General features: G+C 33.3%; 3 protein-coding genes across 8 annotated transcripts; all 3 read right to left on the minus strand.

The window, feature by feature from the left end:
• Positions 1-3: 3 nt before the first annotated feature.
• On the minus strand, positions 4-18,216 carry LOC113742037 (acidic endochitinase SE2-like). Of its 6 annotated transcripts, XM_072047428.1 has the most exons (6): positions 17,002-18,209; positions 16,350-16,699; positions 16,048-16,258; positions 15,710-15,947; positions 15,452-15,602; positions 14,886-15,368 (listed from the first exon to the last, which is right to left on the minus strand). In XM_072047428.1, the coding sequence occupies exons 1-6, from the start codon at positions 17,873-17,875 to the stop codon at positions 15,063-15,065; spliced, it is 2,130 nt and encodes a 709-aa protein (XP_071903529.1). In that variant the 5' UTR covers positions 17,876-18,209; the 3' UTR covers positions 14,886-15,062. The 6 variants fall into 6 exon arrangements, 4 of the variants coding, with proteins under 4 accessions (XP_071903530.1, XP_071903529.1, XP_027125521.1 ...); XR_011813545.1 differs by lacking the exons at positions 14,886-15,368; positions 15,452-15,602; positions 15,710-15,947; positions 16,048-16,258 and adding exons at positions 4-736; positions 820-1,316; positions 1,417-1,627 and having other exon boundaries at positions 17,002-18,216; XM_027269720.2 differs by lacking the exon at positions 14,886-15,368 and having other exon boundaries at positions 15,459-15,610; positions 17,002-18,216.
• Positions 431-1,002, minus strand: LOC113740641 (receptor-like serine/threonine-protein kinase SD1-6). The gene is made up of 2 exons (XM_072046415.1): positions 820-1,002; positions 431-736 (listed from the first exon to the last, which is right to left on the minus strand). The coding sequence occupies exons 1-2, from the start codon at positions 1,000-1,002 to the stop codon at positions 431-433; spliced, it is 489 nt and encodes a 162-aa protein (XP_071902516.1).
• Positions 2,406-3,206, minus strand: LOC113720668 (pathogenesis-related protein 1A-like). The gene has a single exon (XM_027245381.2). It carries the CDS (start codon positions 3,063-3,065, stop codon positions 2,568-2,570), a length of 498 nt encoding a protein of 165 aa, XP_027101182.1. The 5' UTR covers positions 3,066-3,206; the 3' UTR covers positions 2,406-2,567.
• Positions 18,217-19,129: the final 913 nt, after the last annotated feature.

Here is a 19,129-nt window from a genome sequence, read left to right on the forward strand (position 1 = left end):
AAATTAGCTTTGCAACCTGTAAGTGTTGCAAAAAAATAGTTCATCATTTTTCATTCATCATCTCCCCTTTGATAAAGATACAATCAAAACACAAATACTTCCTAAATAATCTTAACAAGATAATAGAAAATCAAAGATAGTTAAACTAGTCAAAAGACCAAAAATATAGAACAATTCTAACAAGTAGCTAACAACCTAACTTACAGAACTAAATTCAACCCCTTCACCTACGTATGCTCCTTTGGCATCTCCTGATTAATAAAATAATGTTTGATTACTTGAATAATTAGTCATCAAACTCAAATCCCAAACGAATCCACAAAAGAATTGAGACCTGATTATCTCCAATGGCCACCCCTAACTTGAGGATACAGCCGGCTTCCCACCTTTCTCTACCCTGCAAGAAAATATACGCCTGGCCAAGAAATAATCATCTACCCTGCACATCTGAAATTGTGACCTCGTTCAAAGAACAAAATTCTGGGTTTTCAGGTAACTTGGTATTGTTAAGAGTCATAATTTCAGCAAAAGCTGGTCGCTTAGGAGTGGCGAGAGCCATTGATTCCTTGAGGAGCATAGATATCACATCTGACATTGTTGGCCTATCTGCTGCTTTTTCTTGCACACACAATAAACCAACGTGAACATATTTTAGTGCTTCCCTTGTTGAGACCGTTTCATCCAAACACGAATCTGTGATTTCTGAAATTCTTCCTTCTGTCCATAGATCCCAGACCTGGAATGTGACAAATGATCATTCCCAAATTACTGGACTGAAGGAAATGACACAAGTAAAACTGCATTGTACAGGTAACTTACATGTCCTATTAAGTTCAAGTGACGATCCGCATCATAGAAAGAAGTGTTCTTCTTTCCACTTATGATCTCAAGAATCATGACGCCAAAGCTAAATACATCAGACTTCTCGGAGTAAACCCCGTCCATGGCATATTCAGGAGACACATAACCACTTTTTTTCTCGCAAAAAGTAATCATCTCCATTAGCTTAAGCATGAGATTAGAGATTGGATATTACTTGGAGCAAAACAACAAACAAGAAGATGTTCCTTCAACTTACTATGTCCCCACAATGTTCATTGTACTTCCGCGCATTTCATTCTCTCCAAAAATTCTGGCGGTTCCAAAATCCGAAATTTTGGGATTCAAGTCCGCATCCAATAAAACATTGCTCGTTTTTAGATCTCTATGGATGATTTTCAGTCTAGAATACTTGTGGAGGTACAAAAGCCCCTGACCGACCCCTTCAATGATTTTCAACCTTCCTTTCCAATCCAATATATTCCGCTTTGCTGCATCTGTAAAAAAGGCAGATCCCAGTATTTTCATAGTATTCTGATAGTTGTAAGCATGTAACTTAGATAAATGAATGAAGGTAAATAGAGTTCTGACACATACCAAAAAGTACTGAATCTAGACTGTTATTAGGCAAGTACTCGTATACCAATAAACGCTCTTCTTTCTCAATGCAGGAGCCCAAAAGTCTAACAAGGTTTCGATGTTGCAGCTTTGAGATCACTTTGACTTCATTCTTGAATTGTTCAATTCCATGTCCTGACATTCTATTCAATCTTTTAACTGCAACCTCTAGCCCGTTGACCAGTTTACCCTGAACCACGTATTTACATTTAAATTAAGCAAATAAATAGGCTTTTTGGACTTAATCGTTTCAAGAAATGTTTAATTAGCTTACCTTGAAGACAGGACCAAATCCTCCTTGACCAAGTTTGTTTTCATCAGAAAAATAATCTGTGGCAACTTCTATGCTTGTGAAACTGAAGAACAGTGATTCATCATCGCCTTTGTCATCAAGATCTGGCCTTTCTGGACCCATGAATTTTCTAAGGTTACCTTTTCTATTTCGCAATTTGCAACACCAGAAAAGTACTGCAAGAGCTGCTAGAACAGTCGCTACGGCAGCACCAACAACCGATAACTTCACCCTTAAATTCTTCGATTTCTTTCTTCCACTGGGAGGCCCGGCAGGTAATGGAGGAGAACCAGGTGCAGGAGCACGTGAAGGGCCAGAAGCAGCAGCCTGCAATCAGCAAGTTGTACTTTTTCATGTACTTTCTTTCATTCCATAGTCTCTCATTAAACATGAACTTAAAGCAAATAATTGAATGTTAGGAATCCGTGTTTTGTGCCGATCTGTGCCTCGTCAATTCTTAATCCAGCCTTGTCATCGGTTGAGGGCCTGGTCTCCTTCATTTTTCCAGGTCTCAAGCACAATGCATCGGCCTAACTATGCTCCAAAAATCTAACTTTCGTCCTAAGATACGTTCAATTAAGCCCCTTTTTGGTTTATGCTTATTCGTTTCTTTGCTTTTCTCCCCCTTAACATATCGAGTTCATTTATTATTATTTTTTAATTATATAGAGAGATTTGAGATGTACCCCTTGATCCTTATTACTCCATTCGCATGCATGTTATTGAAGTCTGTTCTAGATGTTCAAATTCAAGTTAAGTGAAGAATTATCACTTTAAGAAAGGGTATGAGGGGACTAAGCACTGAGAAAGACAAAGATAACACATCTAGACAGGGAGATCATAACTGCAAATAAGGACGCTGACCAATATAGTTGCCAGAGGGGTAATAACTGCAAATCACGAACCACCAACCATTGTTTGTGCATTGAACCCTAGCGCAGCCCAGACCGACTGATCTGTTCCAAACCACCTGAGTGTAGTGGCTGCACGCCTGCCCTTGAGCACATGTGTTGGAGTTGTAATCGTAGAATTGCTTCTCCGTTAACCACAGATTGACGGCATCCCTGGCCGTCAAGTCTCCGCTGCCTTCAGCTAAGTTCTCACCGTAAGGGCCCCCAGAGCGCCTTAAGTTGCAGTCTTTTTTCGTGTAATTGGCGACGTCATGTGCATAGCCGGCCACCGTGTCGTCCCAAGCTATCGGGCCAACACCAACTTGGGCACGAGCTGCGTTATGAACATCGAGATAATCCTGTTTTGAGTTTTGAGCTCCAGATGGCCAGAAGATTACAAGGTGAATGAAGCTAAATACTGCTAAGAAGATCTTAAATGATCCCATTTCTCACTACTTTTTGCGCTTTGAAAATACGAGAGCAGTGAAGTTGTGCAATTCTCATCTATAGCCTATGCATGAGTTTATTTATGCAGGGAAGGACGTCGGAAAATTTTGACTTTTGGGTTATACAAAGGTTTATATCATATCTAAGGAAGGTAGGATTATTTAAAAACAAGCTTTAATTATATATATATATATATATATCTAACTATATAGAAGTGGGAGTTGGAGAATGAACAGTGCCATTTTGGTCGAGCGGTTATCACGTAATTTTCAGCAACTTTGATGGCTTTTGTATTTGTTGGTTTTGTTGGCTTTTCGGTAACTCCATTTGCATCAGTCTTTGGCAGTTCCTTATGTCATTAGAATTAGCCTTAGTAGTCCTTCATTTTTCGCTAATGCCATTTCCTGTTTCTGCCTTACTCAGGAGACCGAAAGATGCATGTTATAGTTGAGTGGTTTCTTTGTAATTTATTTTGTTCTTTGTTCCTCTTTGTTTGCATCATTTTTGCCTAATTGTGATCCGCAGAGATAGGCCATCTTAGCTATTCTTGAGTGTTAGTTTAGCCTTAGGTTAGTCTTATTTTTCAGTTATGCCATTCCTTTTTTCCTTCGTTCAAGCTGCATGCTATAGTTGCTTGATTATTTGGTAATTTTGTTGTCTTCTGACCCTATTTTTTGTTGATTCATTGTTCACTTTTGTGGATGCCTCACTTTTTGTTTTTACATGTTTCTTTGAAACCCTCCTCTTCTTCGTTGGAAAATTGCCATTTTGACTTTGAGTAATCTACTGTTTTGTACTTTTGATTTGTTCATGTCATTTGAAAACCTATTACAGAGATGAGAATTCCCACATTTTCCTTCCTCTTAATCATGATGCTTGTTAAATTTTTCCCATTTTTACTTTTATTCATGCTTATTTATATTCTTTTATTTTACTAAATATCCGATGCCTTTTATATTCTTTGTTGCCTACATTCCTTACATCTAACTATACAATCAATATATTTATGTGATTTAATGTTGTTATATACCTTTTTATTTAGGCTCTTTAAGTTGGAATGTTGAATTTAGTGATATTTTTTACTTTTTAAACAAAATTTAAAAGTTAGTCTTGTATTTTTAGTACAAAGTTAATTTTGTGGTTAATTATTTGCTTTTGAAGTATTCTGTAAATGCACAATTATTGAGGAAACAATTAATAAATTATTGTTGACTTAACATGAAATAAAATTGTTAAGTGTTCTGTAAAGACACAATTATTGAGGAAATAATTAATAAATTATTATTGGCATTAGTGACTTTAAAAAATGAATTTTATTACTGTGACATGAAATAAAATTGTTTGCAAAAAAGATCAATGCATATATTGCAAAAAAAATGAAATAAAATAGTGTTCTGTAAAATTGTTGAATGCAGTGGTTGTTTAGCATGTTCAGGAGTAGCTTTTGACTGCACGATTCCTAAAAATTGAACAGCAGAAAAAGAAAAAAAAAAGAGAGAGAGAAGTCCAACATTGTTATCACAAATAACCAAAATCGGTTAAGGTGTCAAGGGTTTGGACTAAAAATGGTTTCTAATCCTACTACTTTTTAAAACATACAATTATAAAGATATATTAGTCTATATATCCATATTTACTCTATATAATTATTACAAATTTTTAATGCCCTTGTTTTTATTCTTATTCTTTTCATTCTATAAAAAAGAATAGTTAGTTTGTTATTTACTAATAGCTTGGATATCTAATAACAATTGCAGGATAACCGCTCGACAAAAAAACACTGTTTATAGGGCAACTCTCACTTTTATATTGTTAAATAAATATCCATATTTAATGTATATATATAATTATTATAAAATTTTTAGCATATTCATTTTTCATAATGGCTCAAAATTGCTCTAAATTGAAAAGCAATGTTGTATGCTATTTTTTTATTATTCTTTTAGTCAAACATGCAAGATTAATTAGATTGTTTCTTACATTAAAAAAATTAAAGTACTTTAAATTTCAAAAACAATGTATAATACATGGATCTTAATGTGGATTAATGATCTAATATTAGTGAGCGGCATTTTACAAAAATATGAAAGAAAAATAATTGTTGTGATTATATTGATTAAATGTTTTAATTTGTGCAAAAAAAAAGGAAATAGGCCCATATTTATGGAATTTAGTGAGTAATAGAGATATACATAAATATAGACGGGTATCTTTATAATTGTCTCATCCAGACTACATAATTTATACAAATCATACCACACAAAATGTCGACACTGCATTGTCTGAATTACAGTACTTTATTAACCACTATAGTACAAAATATCCTTCATACTTCACAAACTATTAACACTATATTCACCCAACCAATTTACCGCACTATTATTTTATAATTCAAGTCAGACTTATAATAATTATATAACTCTCTACATTATAAGAAATATATAACGGTTAAAAATTAAGCAACTTAACACGGGAAATATTAGCGCTCCTGCGCAACGCGCAGGCCGTCTCACTAGTAACTATATAAAAGCGGGAGTTGGAGAATGAACAGTGCAAAAGCGGGAGTTGGAGAATGACCAGTGCAATTTTGGTCAAGCGGTTATCACGTAATTTTGGACAACTTTCAGGGCAATTGTCAACCGGCATTTTGGTCTTTTGTCATGTGGCTGGCTCTGGCTTTAGGAAGAATCGGTTAAGCTGGCTATTTCATTGATTCTCTTTTGCTGGAAAAAGACAACAATTATTAAGATGGCTCTTGGCATTATATTTCAATAAAAAGGTCTGGCTGTGGCTGAGGCTTGTTAGCTGTATTATTGTGCTATGTGGGCTACAGGGGCTAGGACTCACAAAAGAGAGCTGTACCTGTACTCTCTCTATTGCAGACCTTGTTTTAGACCTCTGCCATATGCCCTTTTATCTTCTCCAATACAACCCACCCCGGGCCGCCTCCAAGAGAACCAGAAAAAAAAGAGAAAAAAAAGAAGAAAATCTCTGTCAGGCTCTCCAATATATATATATCTAATCTAAATATATAAAAGGGACAATTGGATAATGAATAGCTCTATTTTGGTCAAGCGATTATGCTGTAATTCAGCTAGAGGGAAAAAATAACAAGTCCAACATTATCATCATATAAGTAAGCAAAATCGGTTAAGATGCCATAGGTTTCAACTAAAAATGGTTTCTAATTCTATAGCTTTTTCAAACGTACAATTAGAAGGATATATATTAGTCTATATATACATATTTAGTCTATATAATTATTGGAAAAATTTTAATTCCCTTATTTTTATTATTATACTTTTCATTCTATATATATATATATATATATATTCTATAAACATGAGCTTACTTTTGTCTTCTATGCGTGCTACATTACGAGTCTATTTCCTTTTTAAAAGAATAATTAGTTTGTTATTTTACTAATATATCCATGTTTAGTGTATATATAATTATTATAAAATTTTTTAACATATTTATTTTCTCTAATGGCTCTAAATTGCTGTAAATTGAAAAGCGATATTGTGTGCTGATCTTTTTATATTATTTATTTAAACATGTAACATTAATTAGGCTATTTCTTACATTTGAAAATTAAAGTACTCTAAATTTGAAAAATAATGTAATAATACACGTCTTTTACTGTGGATTAATGATCTAATATTAATGGAAAAAGAAATAGGCCTATATTTATTGAACTTAGTGAGTAATAGAGATATACATAACTAACAATATAAAGGAAAAGTTGCCCTATGCACAGTGATTTGTTTTGTCAAGCGGTTATCCTGCAATTGTTACTGGATGTTAGGGCTATTTTCATCAATTATTTGTTTGTTTTTTAACAGCTGCTATAGTTTTGGTGTATTTATTGGACATGTTGACTGAATTCATAATTGGTGTTATAAAAAGTGAAACCTATGAAAGTTGATTTTTTGTGGTTAATTATTTGCTTTTGAAGTGTTCTGGAAATGCAAAATTACCAAGGAAATAATTGATAAATTGTTGTTGGCTTTAGTGACTTTAAAAATGGCTTTTATTACCGTGACATGAAATAAAATTGATACATGTTCTGTAAATGCACAATTATTGAGGAAACAATTAATAAATTATTGTTGGGTTAACATAGAATAAAATTGTTAAGTGTTCTATAAATGCACAATTATTGAGGAAACAATTAATAAACTATTGTTGGCTTTAGTAACTTTAAAAATTGGGTTTTATTATTGTGACATGTGGTGATTAATTTTTAGCAGTGTCAAGTTCTATGGTTCAAGTGTTTAATTGATTTTCAGGATCCCCTATTTTTTGTGTCAATAATGATTAATACTCTTTGGGAATGATTCACTTTACAATTTTCTAATTATCCTGATCCAAATGCAAAATAACCTTATACAATTTTCTAATTTATCCTTATGCATTCTATATATTATTGTTCTCATGCATTCTATATATTTCATAATAGTTAACTTTTAACAAAAATTATAATTCCCTAATGATCCGCATGAATTAAATAATAATAGAGATATATACTAATAAACTCATACAACAAAAAACAATTAACACGGGAAATATTAGTCCTCCTGCGCAACGCGCAGGCCGTCTCACTAGTCTATATAATAAAAGAGAGAGTTGGAGAATGAATAGTGAATTTTGGTCAAGCGGTTATGCTGCTATTTTTGTGACTTTGAGGGGCGTTTTGGTCTTTTGGTCATTGAGAAGCCTCAAGTCATCCTTCTGGTCAAATGCTACGGTGATGAAATCTCAGCTGAAAACCAAAGCATAATAAAAAAAAAAAAAGAAAGGCAAAAGGCATAACTTTCTATGTATATGTACAAAGAGCAATAAAGGGACGCAGCAGTTAAACTTCTGAACTTGTATAGATTTTCTCTAATTCAGTCAGATAAAGCTCAAGAATCATACAAATAATCTGGGCTAAAAATAAAAATTGATAATCAAGTTGGATTAATATATTTTTTCTAATTTTATTCTGAGGTTTCACGCATTTCTATCTGTTTCTTATTCTTGATAATCTGTGTATTTGTTGGTTTTTCCCTTCTTCTTTTTTGCACAGATTAAAACATTTAATCAATATAATCACAACAATTATTTTTCTTTCATATTTTTGTAAAATGCCGCTCAATAATATTAGATCATTAATCAACATTAAGAGCCATGTATTATTACATTGTTTTTGAAATTTACAGTACTTTAATTTTTTTAATGTAAGAAACAATCTAATTAATGTTGAGCGTTCTGTAAATACACAATTATTGAGGAAATAATTAATAAATTATTATTGGCTTTAATGACTTTAAAAAATGGATTTTATTACTGCGACATGAAATAAAAATTGTTTGGAAAAAAATGAATGCATATATTGCAAAAAAATGAAATAAAATAGTGCTCTGTAAAATTGTTGAATGCAGTGATTGTTTAGCATGTTCAGTAGTAGCTTTTGACTGAATGATTCCCAAAAGTTAAACAGCAGTAAAAAAAAAAAAATGAAGTCCAACATTGTTATCACAATTAACCAAAATCGGTTAAGGTGTCATGGACTAGAAATGGTTTCTAATCCAACTACTTTTTAAAACATACAACTATAAAGATATATTAGTCTAGATATCCATATTACTCTATATAATTATTACAAATTTTTAATGCCCTTGTTTTTATTCTTATTTTTCGTTCTATAGAAAAGAATAATTAATATGTTATTTACTAATAGTCCGGGCATCCAATAACAATTGCAGGATAACCGCTTGACAAAAAAACATTGTTCATGGGACAACTCTCGCTTTTATATTGTCAGATAAATATCCATATTTAATGTATATATATAATTATTATAAAATGTTTCCTAATGGCTCTAAATTTAATGTGTATATATTCATTTTTCCTAATGGCTCTAAATTACTCTAAATTGAAAAGCAATGTTGTATGCTATTTTTTTATTATTCTTTTAGTCAAACATGCAACATTAATTACATTGTTTCTTACATTAAAAAAATTAAAGTACTGTAAATTTCAAAAACAATGTAATAATACATGGCTCTTAATGCGGATTAATGATCTAATATTAGTGAGCGACATTATACAAAAATATGAAAGAAAAACAATTCTTGTGATTATATTGATTAAATGTTTTAATTTGTGCAAAAAAAAAAAATAGGCCCATATTTATTGAGGAAATAATTAATAAATTATTATTGGCTTTAATGACTTTAAAAAATGGATTTTATTACTGCGACATGAAATAAAAATTGTTTGGAAAAAAATGAATGCATATATTGCAAAAAAATGAAATAAAATAGTGCTCTGTAAAATTGTTGAATGCAGTGATTGTTTAGCATGTTCAGTAGTAGCTTTTGACTGAATGATTCCCAAAAGTTAAACAGCAGTAAAAAAAAAAATGAAGTCCAACATTATTATCACAATTAACCAAAATCAGTTAAGGTGTCATGGACTAAAAATGGTTTCTAATCCTACTACTTTTTAAAACATACAACTATAAAGATATATTAGTCTATATATCCATATTAGTCTATATAATTATTACAAATTTTTAATGCCCTTGTTTTTATTCTTATTTTTCGTTCTATAGAAAAGAATAATTAATATGTTATTTACTAATAGTCCGGGCATCCAATAACAATTGCAGGATAGCCGCTTGACAAAAAAAATTGTTCATGGGACAACTCTCGCTTTTATATTGTTAGATAAATATCCATATTTAATGTATATATATAATTATTATAAAATGTTTCCTAATGGCTCTAAATTACTCTAAATTGAAAAGCAATGTTGTATGCTATTTTTTTATTATTCTTTTAGTCAAACATGCAACATTAATTACATTGTTTCTTACATTAAAAAAATTAAAGTACTGTAAATTTCAAAAACAATGTAATAATACATGGCTCTTAATGCGGATTAATGATCTAATATTAGTGAGCGACAATATACAAAAATATGAAAGAAAAACAATTCTTGTGATTATATTGATTAAATGTTTTAATTTGTGCAAAAAAAAAAAATAGGCCCATATTTATAGAACTTAGTGAGTAATAGAGATATACATAAATATAAATAGGTATCTTTATAATTACCTCACCCAAACCACATAATTTATACAAATCATACCACACAAAATGTTGACACTGCATTGTCTCAATTATAGTACTTTATTAACTATTATATTACAAAATATCCTTCATACTTCACAAACTATTAACACTATATTCACCCAACCAATTTACCGCACTATTATTTTATAATTCAAGCCAAACTTATACCACCTATATAATTCTCTATACTACAACAAATATACAATAATTAAAACTTGTGCAACTTAACACGGGAAATATTCGCCCTCCTGCGCAACGCGCAGGCCGTCCTAACTAGTATATATATAAAGGGGATAGAAAGAAAAGAAATAAGTCATGGAAGACTAAGAAGTATCTTCCAACGAGACTCGGTGGAGTACAAACAAGTGCTATACATATAGTAAACATTCTCACAACACCTGTACATCTAACTGCCACGCGTATTAACATCATTGCTCTCTCGAGTCCTGCATCGCCCCTGCTGTCGCGGGCCTTGGTTCCTATTTCCTTTCCACGGATTGGGAGTCTTAGAACCTAAATCACATTCAAGACTCAAGTTTATGATCCATCTCCATGGTTCAAGCCTCAAGCAAGTGTGAGAAATTTTGTGGGGCGTTGACCATTCTCTGTTTAGCTTTTCAAATTTTAATGTTTTTTTTTTTGTCTCTCCAAAGGTAGTTTTGAAAATAGTTTTTAATCTTTTATATGTAAGCGACTTGGAGAGAAAAATTTGAAGATGCAACTATTTTTGGATATATTTTTTGCATGGTTGCCAGAGCAATTGCAACGTTATCATAAATTTAATTGAAATTTTGATGAATTCGATTCATTGTGTGATGCAACTTTTAGGTGACAAAATTTTGGGTAAAAAAACGAAAAAAAACCGTGATAAACTTAATAACACAAAAAAGTCCTTCGTAGTTTCAAAACGTACAACACGCCACCTCATCCTTTGAACTACATTCTAAAGATGATGGAATCCGTTAAACTTAATGAAATGGATGAAATGACAAAAATGGCCTAATATAATTAAGCAAAAGAAAGTTCAGCAAAATCATTTGTTTTATTCTCTAAAGAGAGAGAATTGAGAACTAAGGAGTATAATAGGTATATTTGTTAAAAATTAGGTATACTTTTTTTTTAAGGTTTCAATAAGTCATTTTCATTAAGTTTGACGGATTCCGTCACCTTTACAATTTAGTTCAAAAGCATGAGGTGTCATGTTGTACATTTTGAAACCACGAGAGATTTTTCTGTGTATTAAGTTTACTATGGGAGACTTTTTTTGTTTTTACTCCAAAATTTATATACAGAATCCACGTAGTGGATTATTGTCCATATATTTATTTCTTTTCTTTATTTGAATGTTGGATATCTTATTCTGTAGTTTTAGAGAGTTGCAATTTTGATCTCCAATAGATGGAGGGTAGACTAAAATGATCTCTCATGCTACGCAAAATAAATTTAGTTCCACATGTTTCAAAAATGAAGCAATTTGGTCCCTTATGGTTTGGACAAAAACTAGTTTAGTCTCATAATCTTAATGACTCTGTTTGATAACATAAAAAATTACTGAATCTGAATTTTTTCATACATTCAGATGTTTTGAGTGTTTGATAAATGAAAATCTATTTGTTGAACTTGTTAAGTAGTGCTGAACTTGTGTGTATTTTTTTCAGCACAAGAATCCTAACTGAATGCTTAATTCTGATAAGAAACAATAGAATTACTTCAATTACCTTATCTTATCTACCAAATCTACCCTTGTTTGTTAATTATATTCAAAATTCTTATCTAATTAAACAATCTAATATTCTCTATTTAATGATTTTCTATTTCTTTTTTTTCCTTTTGAATGATTTTCATATCTTCTCCATACTCCTCATATAATATATTTCATCTTTTATGTTAATTTGATTTAAAAATATATATTATCATTTTCATACCTAACATTTTTAGCTAATTAAATCATAGATTCTATTTCTTTTATGGATGAAAAATTATAAGGGCAAATTTGTCAAATTTAACTTATTAAGCATTCAGTTATAAATATTTATCAAATAGTATAAGTAGGTTTAACATTAAAATTCAGACATTCATATATTTCTTTTTAGTGCTTAAAATTCAGCAAATTAATTGTTTCAGTATTCAGATTTTAGAATTCAGACTTCAGAATTCAGATTCAATTTTATCAAACGGAACCTAATCTAATATAAAATGAAAGACAATAGAGATTGGTGGTGGTTCACTAAGTCATAGATTTCTAAATGTCTTTGCATCATAAATTCCCCACATGCGAAGGACAAACAAAGGGATAATTTTAAAAACCTCAAGGGAAGTTTCTAACCGTTGCACTAGACTCTCACGAGATTTAAAAAAAAAATTTAGAAACCTCTTCTATCATAAAATTGGGTCTCAATCTTTGCATCAGGTCCGGTGAAATGACCGTAGTAACCTTATAACCTGCAAGGTATTTGGCAGCTGCATAGACTTAATCAACTAAATCAGTAATCAACCGAATATATAGGAATAATCAAAATTTTGAACTAAAAAAATTCTAATTTGCCATGAGAAAAGGGTGCTAATTTCTAAATAATCACTATTTAGAACCAAAAAAATTTCTAACTTGCAATTACAACTACAATATTTGTTCAAGCCTTTTTAAGGCCTGAAAAGGCCATATTTTGTTTTTCCAATTCATGGTTGAAATTAGTTTTCTTGCTATATTTTTAGTGATTCTACCCCAATTATTGAATCTAAAATCTCTAGAATTTGCATTCCAATTGTTTGTTCCTGATATTGTATAAGTAATCCTAAATGTAGATATTACAAAGAGTCGTTGCAAAATGGTTGTAGAAACTTCAAATTGATGCTTTGCATTTGCCAACATTTACACTTAGACCTTTTAACTTTTGGCTTTGTATAAATATCAATTCATACTTTTATACTAGATTAACTAACAAATATAATATATGAGAGGCATTTATTGAATCATATTGTCCTCTCTCTTCTAAACCCAATTTTTTATAGATTAATTTTCTATACACTGCCATGTTTCACCATTGAATGCATGACACATTATTCGAATTTAAATTTGAAATCCAAATTTTGCAAATGTGTCGTGCATTCAACATGATAGTGTATACATTGTGAGTGTATATAAGATTTACTCATTTTTTATTGTTTGTTTTTTGGAATTGGGCTCGACTTGTTACAAGCTAACCTGTTTTAGAGGAGGTTTCTAAAATTTATAAAACTTTGAGGGAGGCCAATGCAATCATAGAAGCTTCGGGGGAGATTTCTACAATTAGTCCTAAACAAAAACTTGAAAAGTAGGCCTTTTTTTTCCACCATTTTTTCAGAAAAATTTCAACCCCATAACGATAGCATAATCCCTCCATGCTTGGGAAACTTCTTAATAGAGTGAAGGAACGCATTTCTTTCCTATTAGCGGTCTTGATGCCAATTCAAAACTGTATTCTTCTCGATTGATGGAAAGAACGCCTTTCTTTCCAGTTAGCTGTCCTGATCCCAATTCAAAACTGCATTGCCAAATGTCACTGAACTTGACTTTCGACCAAAACAGTTGTCTCCCTCCATCATCAAGCGAAGCAATTGCGTAATTTCCCATCACCCCACCTCCATTGTCAAGAAGTAACTTTGATGATGCCTTGTTATTCAAATACCGTGGAAAAAGTCAGCCTTAGAAACGCGTTAGTTCCTGTCTTGACGAAGACTTCGGGACACTGTCATCTGCTATCCTTCCATCCCAATTCCTACCATTTATTGTCCTTCATTGCTCAAAGCATTGGAGCCATCAGCTGCTGCCCACTGGGCAGTAGTTGTAGTAATGAAAAACCTAAACTAAATAGGACTATTCAATTAGTACTGCTCCTCCTAGAGGACATAATTCTCCTCTATATGTAAAAAATTAAATTAAATAGTAGTAGTCAATTAGTAATAACTAGGTTGGATCGCAACTTTTTAGTGTACTAATATATTGTATGCGAGATAAAAAGGTAACTAGAATATATGTCAAGAGAATATTCCAAAAAATTTTCACAGAAAATGACAATCCAAACAGGCTTAGCAACTTAGATTGGAAAGGGCATCAAATGAAAGAATTTGTTTCCACTATATGGCTTGCTCAAAAGCAAACAGTTTTGTTTTTTTTTTTTTTTTTGGGGGGGGGGGGGTTGGAAGAAGTTCTGATAACACGTTTTGTTTTGTTAATGACAAATAACTTTTGGTATTTGATTAATTGCAGGCTGTAGGATTTGCATGCTAGGTGATTTGATCCTCCAACTTTGGGCCAGCAAGGAACTTCAAGTTTCCGGGATACTCAACTCACTTAAATGCGTTGGTTGCCAAATTACTACTCCCTCCGTCCCACTTTGATAGTCTTGTTTTCCTTTTTCGTCTATCCCAAATTGTAGTCCACTTTCCCATTAAGAAATGTAGTAATCTTTCAAATTATCTAAAATACCCTTATTATTAATACATTGTTATTAAATACTAACCCACTACATTGAATACATTGAACTTTTCCAATACTAACCCATTAGCTGTAACTGATATTAATTGGCACTCTTCGTGATTAGCATAAGGGTATTTTAGGAAATTATTAATCTAAATTTATGTTTCCAACCAAATTAATTACACTTTCTTAATCTGTGTGAAAAAAAAATCAAGACTAACAAAACGGGACGGAGGGAGTAATAAATAAAATAATGATTGATTACTTGAATAGTTAGTCATCAAATTCAAATCCAAAATGAATCCACAAAAGAATTGAGACTGATTATCTCCAGTGGCCACCCCTAACTTGAGGATACGGCCGGCTTCCCACCTTTCTCTACCCTGCAAGAAAATACACGCCTGGCCAAGAAATAATCATCTACCCTGCACATCTGAAATTGTGACCTCGTTCAAAGAACAAAATTCTGGATTTTGAGGTAACTTGGTATTGTTAAGAGTCATAATTTCAGCAAAAGCCGGTCGCTTAGGAGTGGCGAGAACCATTGATTCCTTGAGGAGCATAGATACCACATCCGACATTGTTGGTCTATCTGCAGCCTTTTCTTGCACACACAATAAACCAACGTGCACATATTTTAGTGCGTCACTTGTTGAGACCGTTTCATCCAAACAAGAATCTGTGATTTCTGAAATTCTTCCTTCTGTCCATAGATCCCAGACCTGGAATGTGACAAATGATCATTCCCAAATTACTGGACTGAAGGAAATGACACAAGTAACACTGCATTGTACAGGTAACTTACATGTCCTATTAAGTTCAGGTGACGATCCGAATCGTAGAAAGAAGTGTTCTTCTTTCCACTCATGATCTCAAGAATCATGATTCCGAAGCTAAATACATCAGACTTCTCGGAGTAAACCCCGTCCATGGCATATTCAGGAGACATATAACCACTTGTTTTCTCGCAAAAGTAATCATCTCAATTAGCTTAAGCATGAGATTAGAGATTGGATATTACAGGGAGCAAAACAACAAAGAAGAAGATATTCCTTCAACTTACTATGTCCCCACAATGTTCATTGTACTTCCGCGCATTTCATTCTCTCCAAAAATTCTGGCGGTTCCAAAATCTGAAATTTTGGGATTCAGGTCCGCGTCCAATAAAACATTGCTCGTTTTCAAATCTCTGTGGATGATCTTTAATCTAGAATACTTGTGGAGGTACAAAAGCCCCTGAGCTACTCCTTCAATGATTTTCAACCTTCTTTTCCAATCCAATATATTCCGCTTTGCTGCATCTGTAAACAAGGCAGATCCCAGTATTTTCATAGTATTCTGATAGTTGTAAGCATGTAACTTAGATAAATAAATGAAGGTAAATAGAGTTCTGACACATACCAAAAAGTACTGAATCCAGACTGTTATTAGGCAAGTACTCGTATACCAGTAAACGCTCTTCTTTCTCAAGGCAGGAGCCCAAAAGTCTAACAAGGTTTCGATGTTGCAGCTTTGAGATTACTTTGACTTCATTCTTGAATTGTTCAATTCCATGTCCTGACATTCTATTCAATCTTTTAACTGCAATCTCTAACCCGTTAACCAGTTTGCCCTGAACCATGCATTTACAATAAAATTAAGCAAATAAATAGGCTTTTTGGACTTAAAAGTAAATTGCTTCAAGAAATGTTTATTTAGTTTACCTTGTAGACTGGACCAAATCCTCCTTGACCAAGTTTGTTTTCCTCAGAAAAATGATCTGTGGCAATTTCTATGCTTGTAAAACTGAAGAACAGTGATTCATCATCTTCATTGTCATCAAGCTCTGGCATTTCTGAACCCATGAAGTTTCGATGGTTACCTTTTCTCTTTCGCAATTTGCAACACCAGAAAAGTAATGCAAGAGCTGCTAGAGAAGTTGCTATGGCAGCACCAACTACATATAACTTCACCCTTAAATTCTTCGATTTCTTTCTTCCACTGTGAGGCCCGGCGGGTGATGAAGGAGAGCCAGAGCCGGGAGCAATCGAAGGGCTAGAAGCAGCAACCTGCTCTTAGTGTAAAAATTTTTATACACTGTCAGTGTAAACATTTTTTTGCATGCACAAATGCACAGGTTTAGATGAATGACACATATCACCGTTCAAATTTTAAATTTACTTTATGCCGTGGGACATATGTCTATACGACTATATCTATTAGTGTAAAAAATCTTTATACTAACCTTGTATATAATCCAAAGTCTATATATCTAAATCATCGTCAAAACTTACCTCACAATGCAGTTTTATTTATTGCATTACGATAAGTCTCTGAGATTTTATTCTCAAGCAATGCTACTAAATTAGATACTACCTTTGATAGCTGAACTATATCCGCTGTCAAAATATTTGTTCCAGATCATGACCCCTGCGTACTTGTGAGAGGACTTGATGGATGGTAGAACCTGAGAAATGAGCGCATCCGGTGGAATATACCCTCCGTCCGCAGCCGCTGGAGCTGCTGGTACTCCTAGGAAGATCTGATTGGAATGAACTGAGGTCCATTGGTTCCATGCCGCTATCAGGTTATCAGCATTAGTCGAATATTGACATTGCCCATTGTTGTAAAATTGTATCCAGACATAATCGAAAAGGCCAGTGCTGATAGCTGTGCTTAGATCAGCATCAGGGAACGGGCACTGTGGAGCCGCAGATAAGTACACCTTTTTCTGCGAGCTGAATCCAGAGAGCGCCCTGGCCAGATTGTCCCAATACAGGCCTGTCCCGCTTTCAATAGAAAAGTCTATACCGTCTAGAACAGCATGTCCAAGCGGGCGGGAACGTGATTGACCGCCCAAGAAATTGTTCCAAAGGTAATTGGCGACTTGCCTTGCATCGTCGGCGGAAGTAAGGCTCTGGTTTCCAACCGCACCTCCAAGGGAAAGCAGCACTTTGATGTTTTGGTTCTGGCAATCATTTATTTCAACACTTAAGGAGGTGCAGGTGCCTGCGCCGGGGTTGCAATGGCCGGCTAAGTTCAATACTGGTGTGTTTCCACCGCCAAAGGTTGTCAGAAATGCCAGGTTCACGAACTGATAGTTTCCACTGGCGCATGTGTCGGCCAAGCTTCCTTCATCGCCGTTTTGACCCCAGTAGACGGCAACTCCTGCAGCTTGTGAGGACTGGAATAGGGATACCATCATCAACAGTGAGGATGCTAAGAATGGTAACCACGTTAAACCCGCCATCTTGTCGATCGGTCACCGCATCTATAATTCTATATAGTACAACTATTTGGTTTTGTGAATCTCTCTTGCTTGATTACGTTGCCCCAAAAGATCTATCCATTTATACGGTTTAAGCAGGAAAACTAGAGCTAGAAGACAGATTAGAGCTGTAGAAATGTTGTTGATGCACGCTTAGACTAAAAAAGAAAAAAAAAAGGCTTCAGGAGACTCGGTCGAGAGTACAAACAAGTGCACGTAACTGCCACGCATACCATTGCTCCCTTGAGTCCTGCGTCGCCTCTGTTCCCGCGGGTCTTGATTCCTATTTCCTTGCCTGCGGATTGGGGAGTCGTAGAACCTAAATCACATTCATGACTCAAGTAAGCTTCAGAAATTTTGTGGGGCGTTGACCATTCTTTCTTTAGCTTTTCAAATTTTAATGGTTTTTTTTTTCGTGAGATAGTTTTGAAAATAGTTTTCAATCTTTTTTATCCAAGACACTTGGAGAGAAAATTTTGAAGGTGTAGCTGTCCTTGGAGATACTTTCTGCACGGTTGCCAGAGCAATTGCCCCACAAAATTTAATTGAAATGCGGATGACTTTGATTCATTGTGTGATGCAACTTTTAGGCAACAAAATTGTTCATCTTCGTGCCTTGTACGCTTAGTATCTATATTTACATGGGGAATCTATGTAGTGGATTATTGTCCATATATTTCTTTCTTTGCCTTGCTTGAATGTTGGAGATCTTATTTTATAGTTTCAGAGAGTTGCAATTTTACTCCAATGTTTGGAGGGTAGACTAAAATGATCCCTTAGGTTACGCAAAATAAATTTAGTTCCCTTATGTTTCAGAAATGAAGCAATTTGGACCCATATGGTTTGTACAAAAACAGTCTCATAACTTAATGACTAATCATTATCATTATCATTCATTATTATATAAAAAGGATGATGAGTTTTGGCAATAAGGAGTGTAAGTGTAAGCATATTTTCTTCTTAGTTTTTCTTATACCTGAATTACCCTCGTGTCTTTTAATTAGAGTTATTGCATTTCAATCATGACATTAATAGGAAAAATTAAAAGTTTCAATAAATTACATCTCAAAAATATTGGTAATTAAAATTAAAAACTGTCCATTTACAACTATAGTCACAAATCATTTTCTTCATCTCCAATTATTGTATGTGTTAAAATTATCTTCAATTATTATATTCTTATGCATGATAATTAAAGCTAACTATATTTTATATACATATTGTTTTAGAAAAAAA

The sequence above is a fragment of the Coffea arabica genome, chromosome 4e (genome assembly GCF_036785885.1).
Source record: "Coffea arabica cultivar ET-39 chromosome 4e, Coffea Arabica ET-39 HiFi, whole genome shotgun sequence".
Taxonomy (NCBI): Eukaryota; Viridiplantae; Streptophyta; class Magnoliopsida; order Gentianales; family Rubiaceae; genus Coffea; species Coffea arabica.

Excerpts from the sequence above, each read along its gene's own strand:
- LOC113720668 (XM_027245381.2), bottom strand. The coding sequence starts at position 3,065 with ATGGGATCATTTAAGATCTTCTTAGCAGTATTTAGCTTCATTCACCTT.
- LOC113742037 (XM_072047428.1), bottom strand. The coding sequence starts at position 17,875 with ATGGCGGGTTTAACGTGGTTACCATTCTTAGCATCCTCACTGTTGATG. Across the intron at positions 16,700-17,001 it reads ATATAGTTCAGCTATCAAAG|AGCAGGTTGCTGCTTCTAGC; the intron begins GTAGTATCTAAT and ends TTTTACACTAAG. Across the intron at positions 15,603-15,709 it reads ATGAACATTGTGGGGACATA|TGGTTATATGTCTCCTGAAT; the intron begins GTAAGTTGAAGG and ends CGAGAAAACAAG.
- LOC113740641 (XM_072046415.1), bottom strand. The coding sequence starts at position 1,002 with ATGGAGATGATTACTTTTTGCGAGAAAAAAAGTGGTTATGTGTCTCCT. Across the intron at positions 737-819 it reads ACTTGAACTTAATAGGACAT|GTCTGGGATCTATGGACAGA; the intron begins GTAAGTTACCTG and ends GTCACATTCCAG.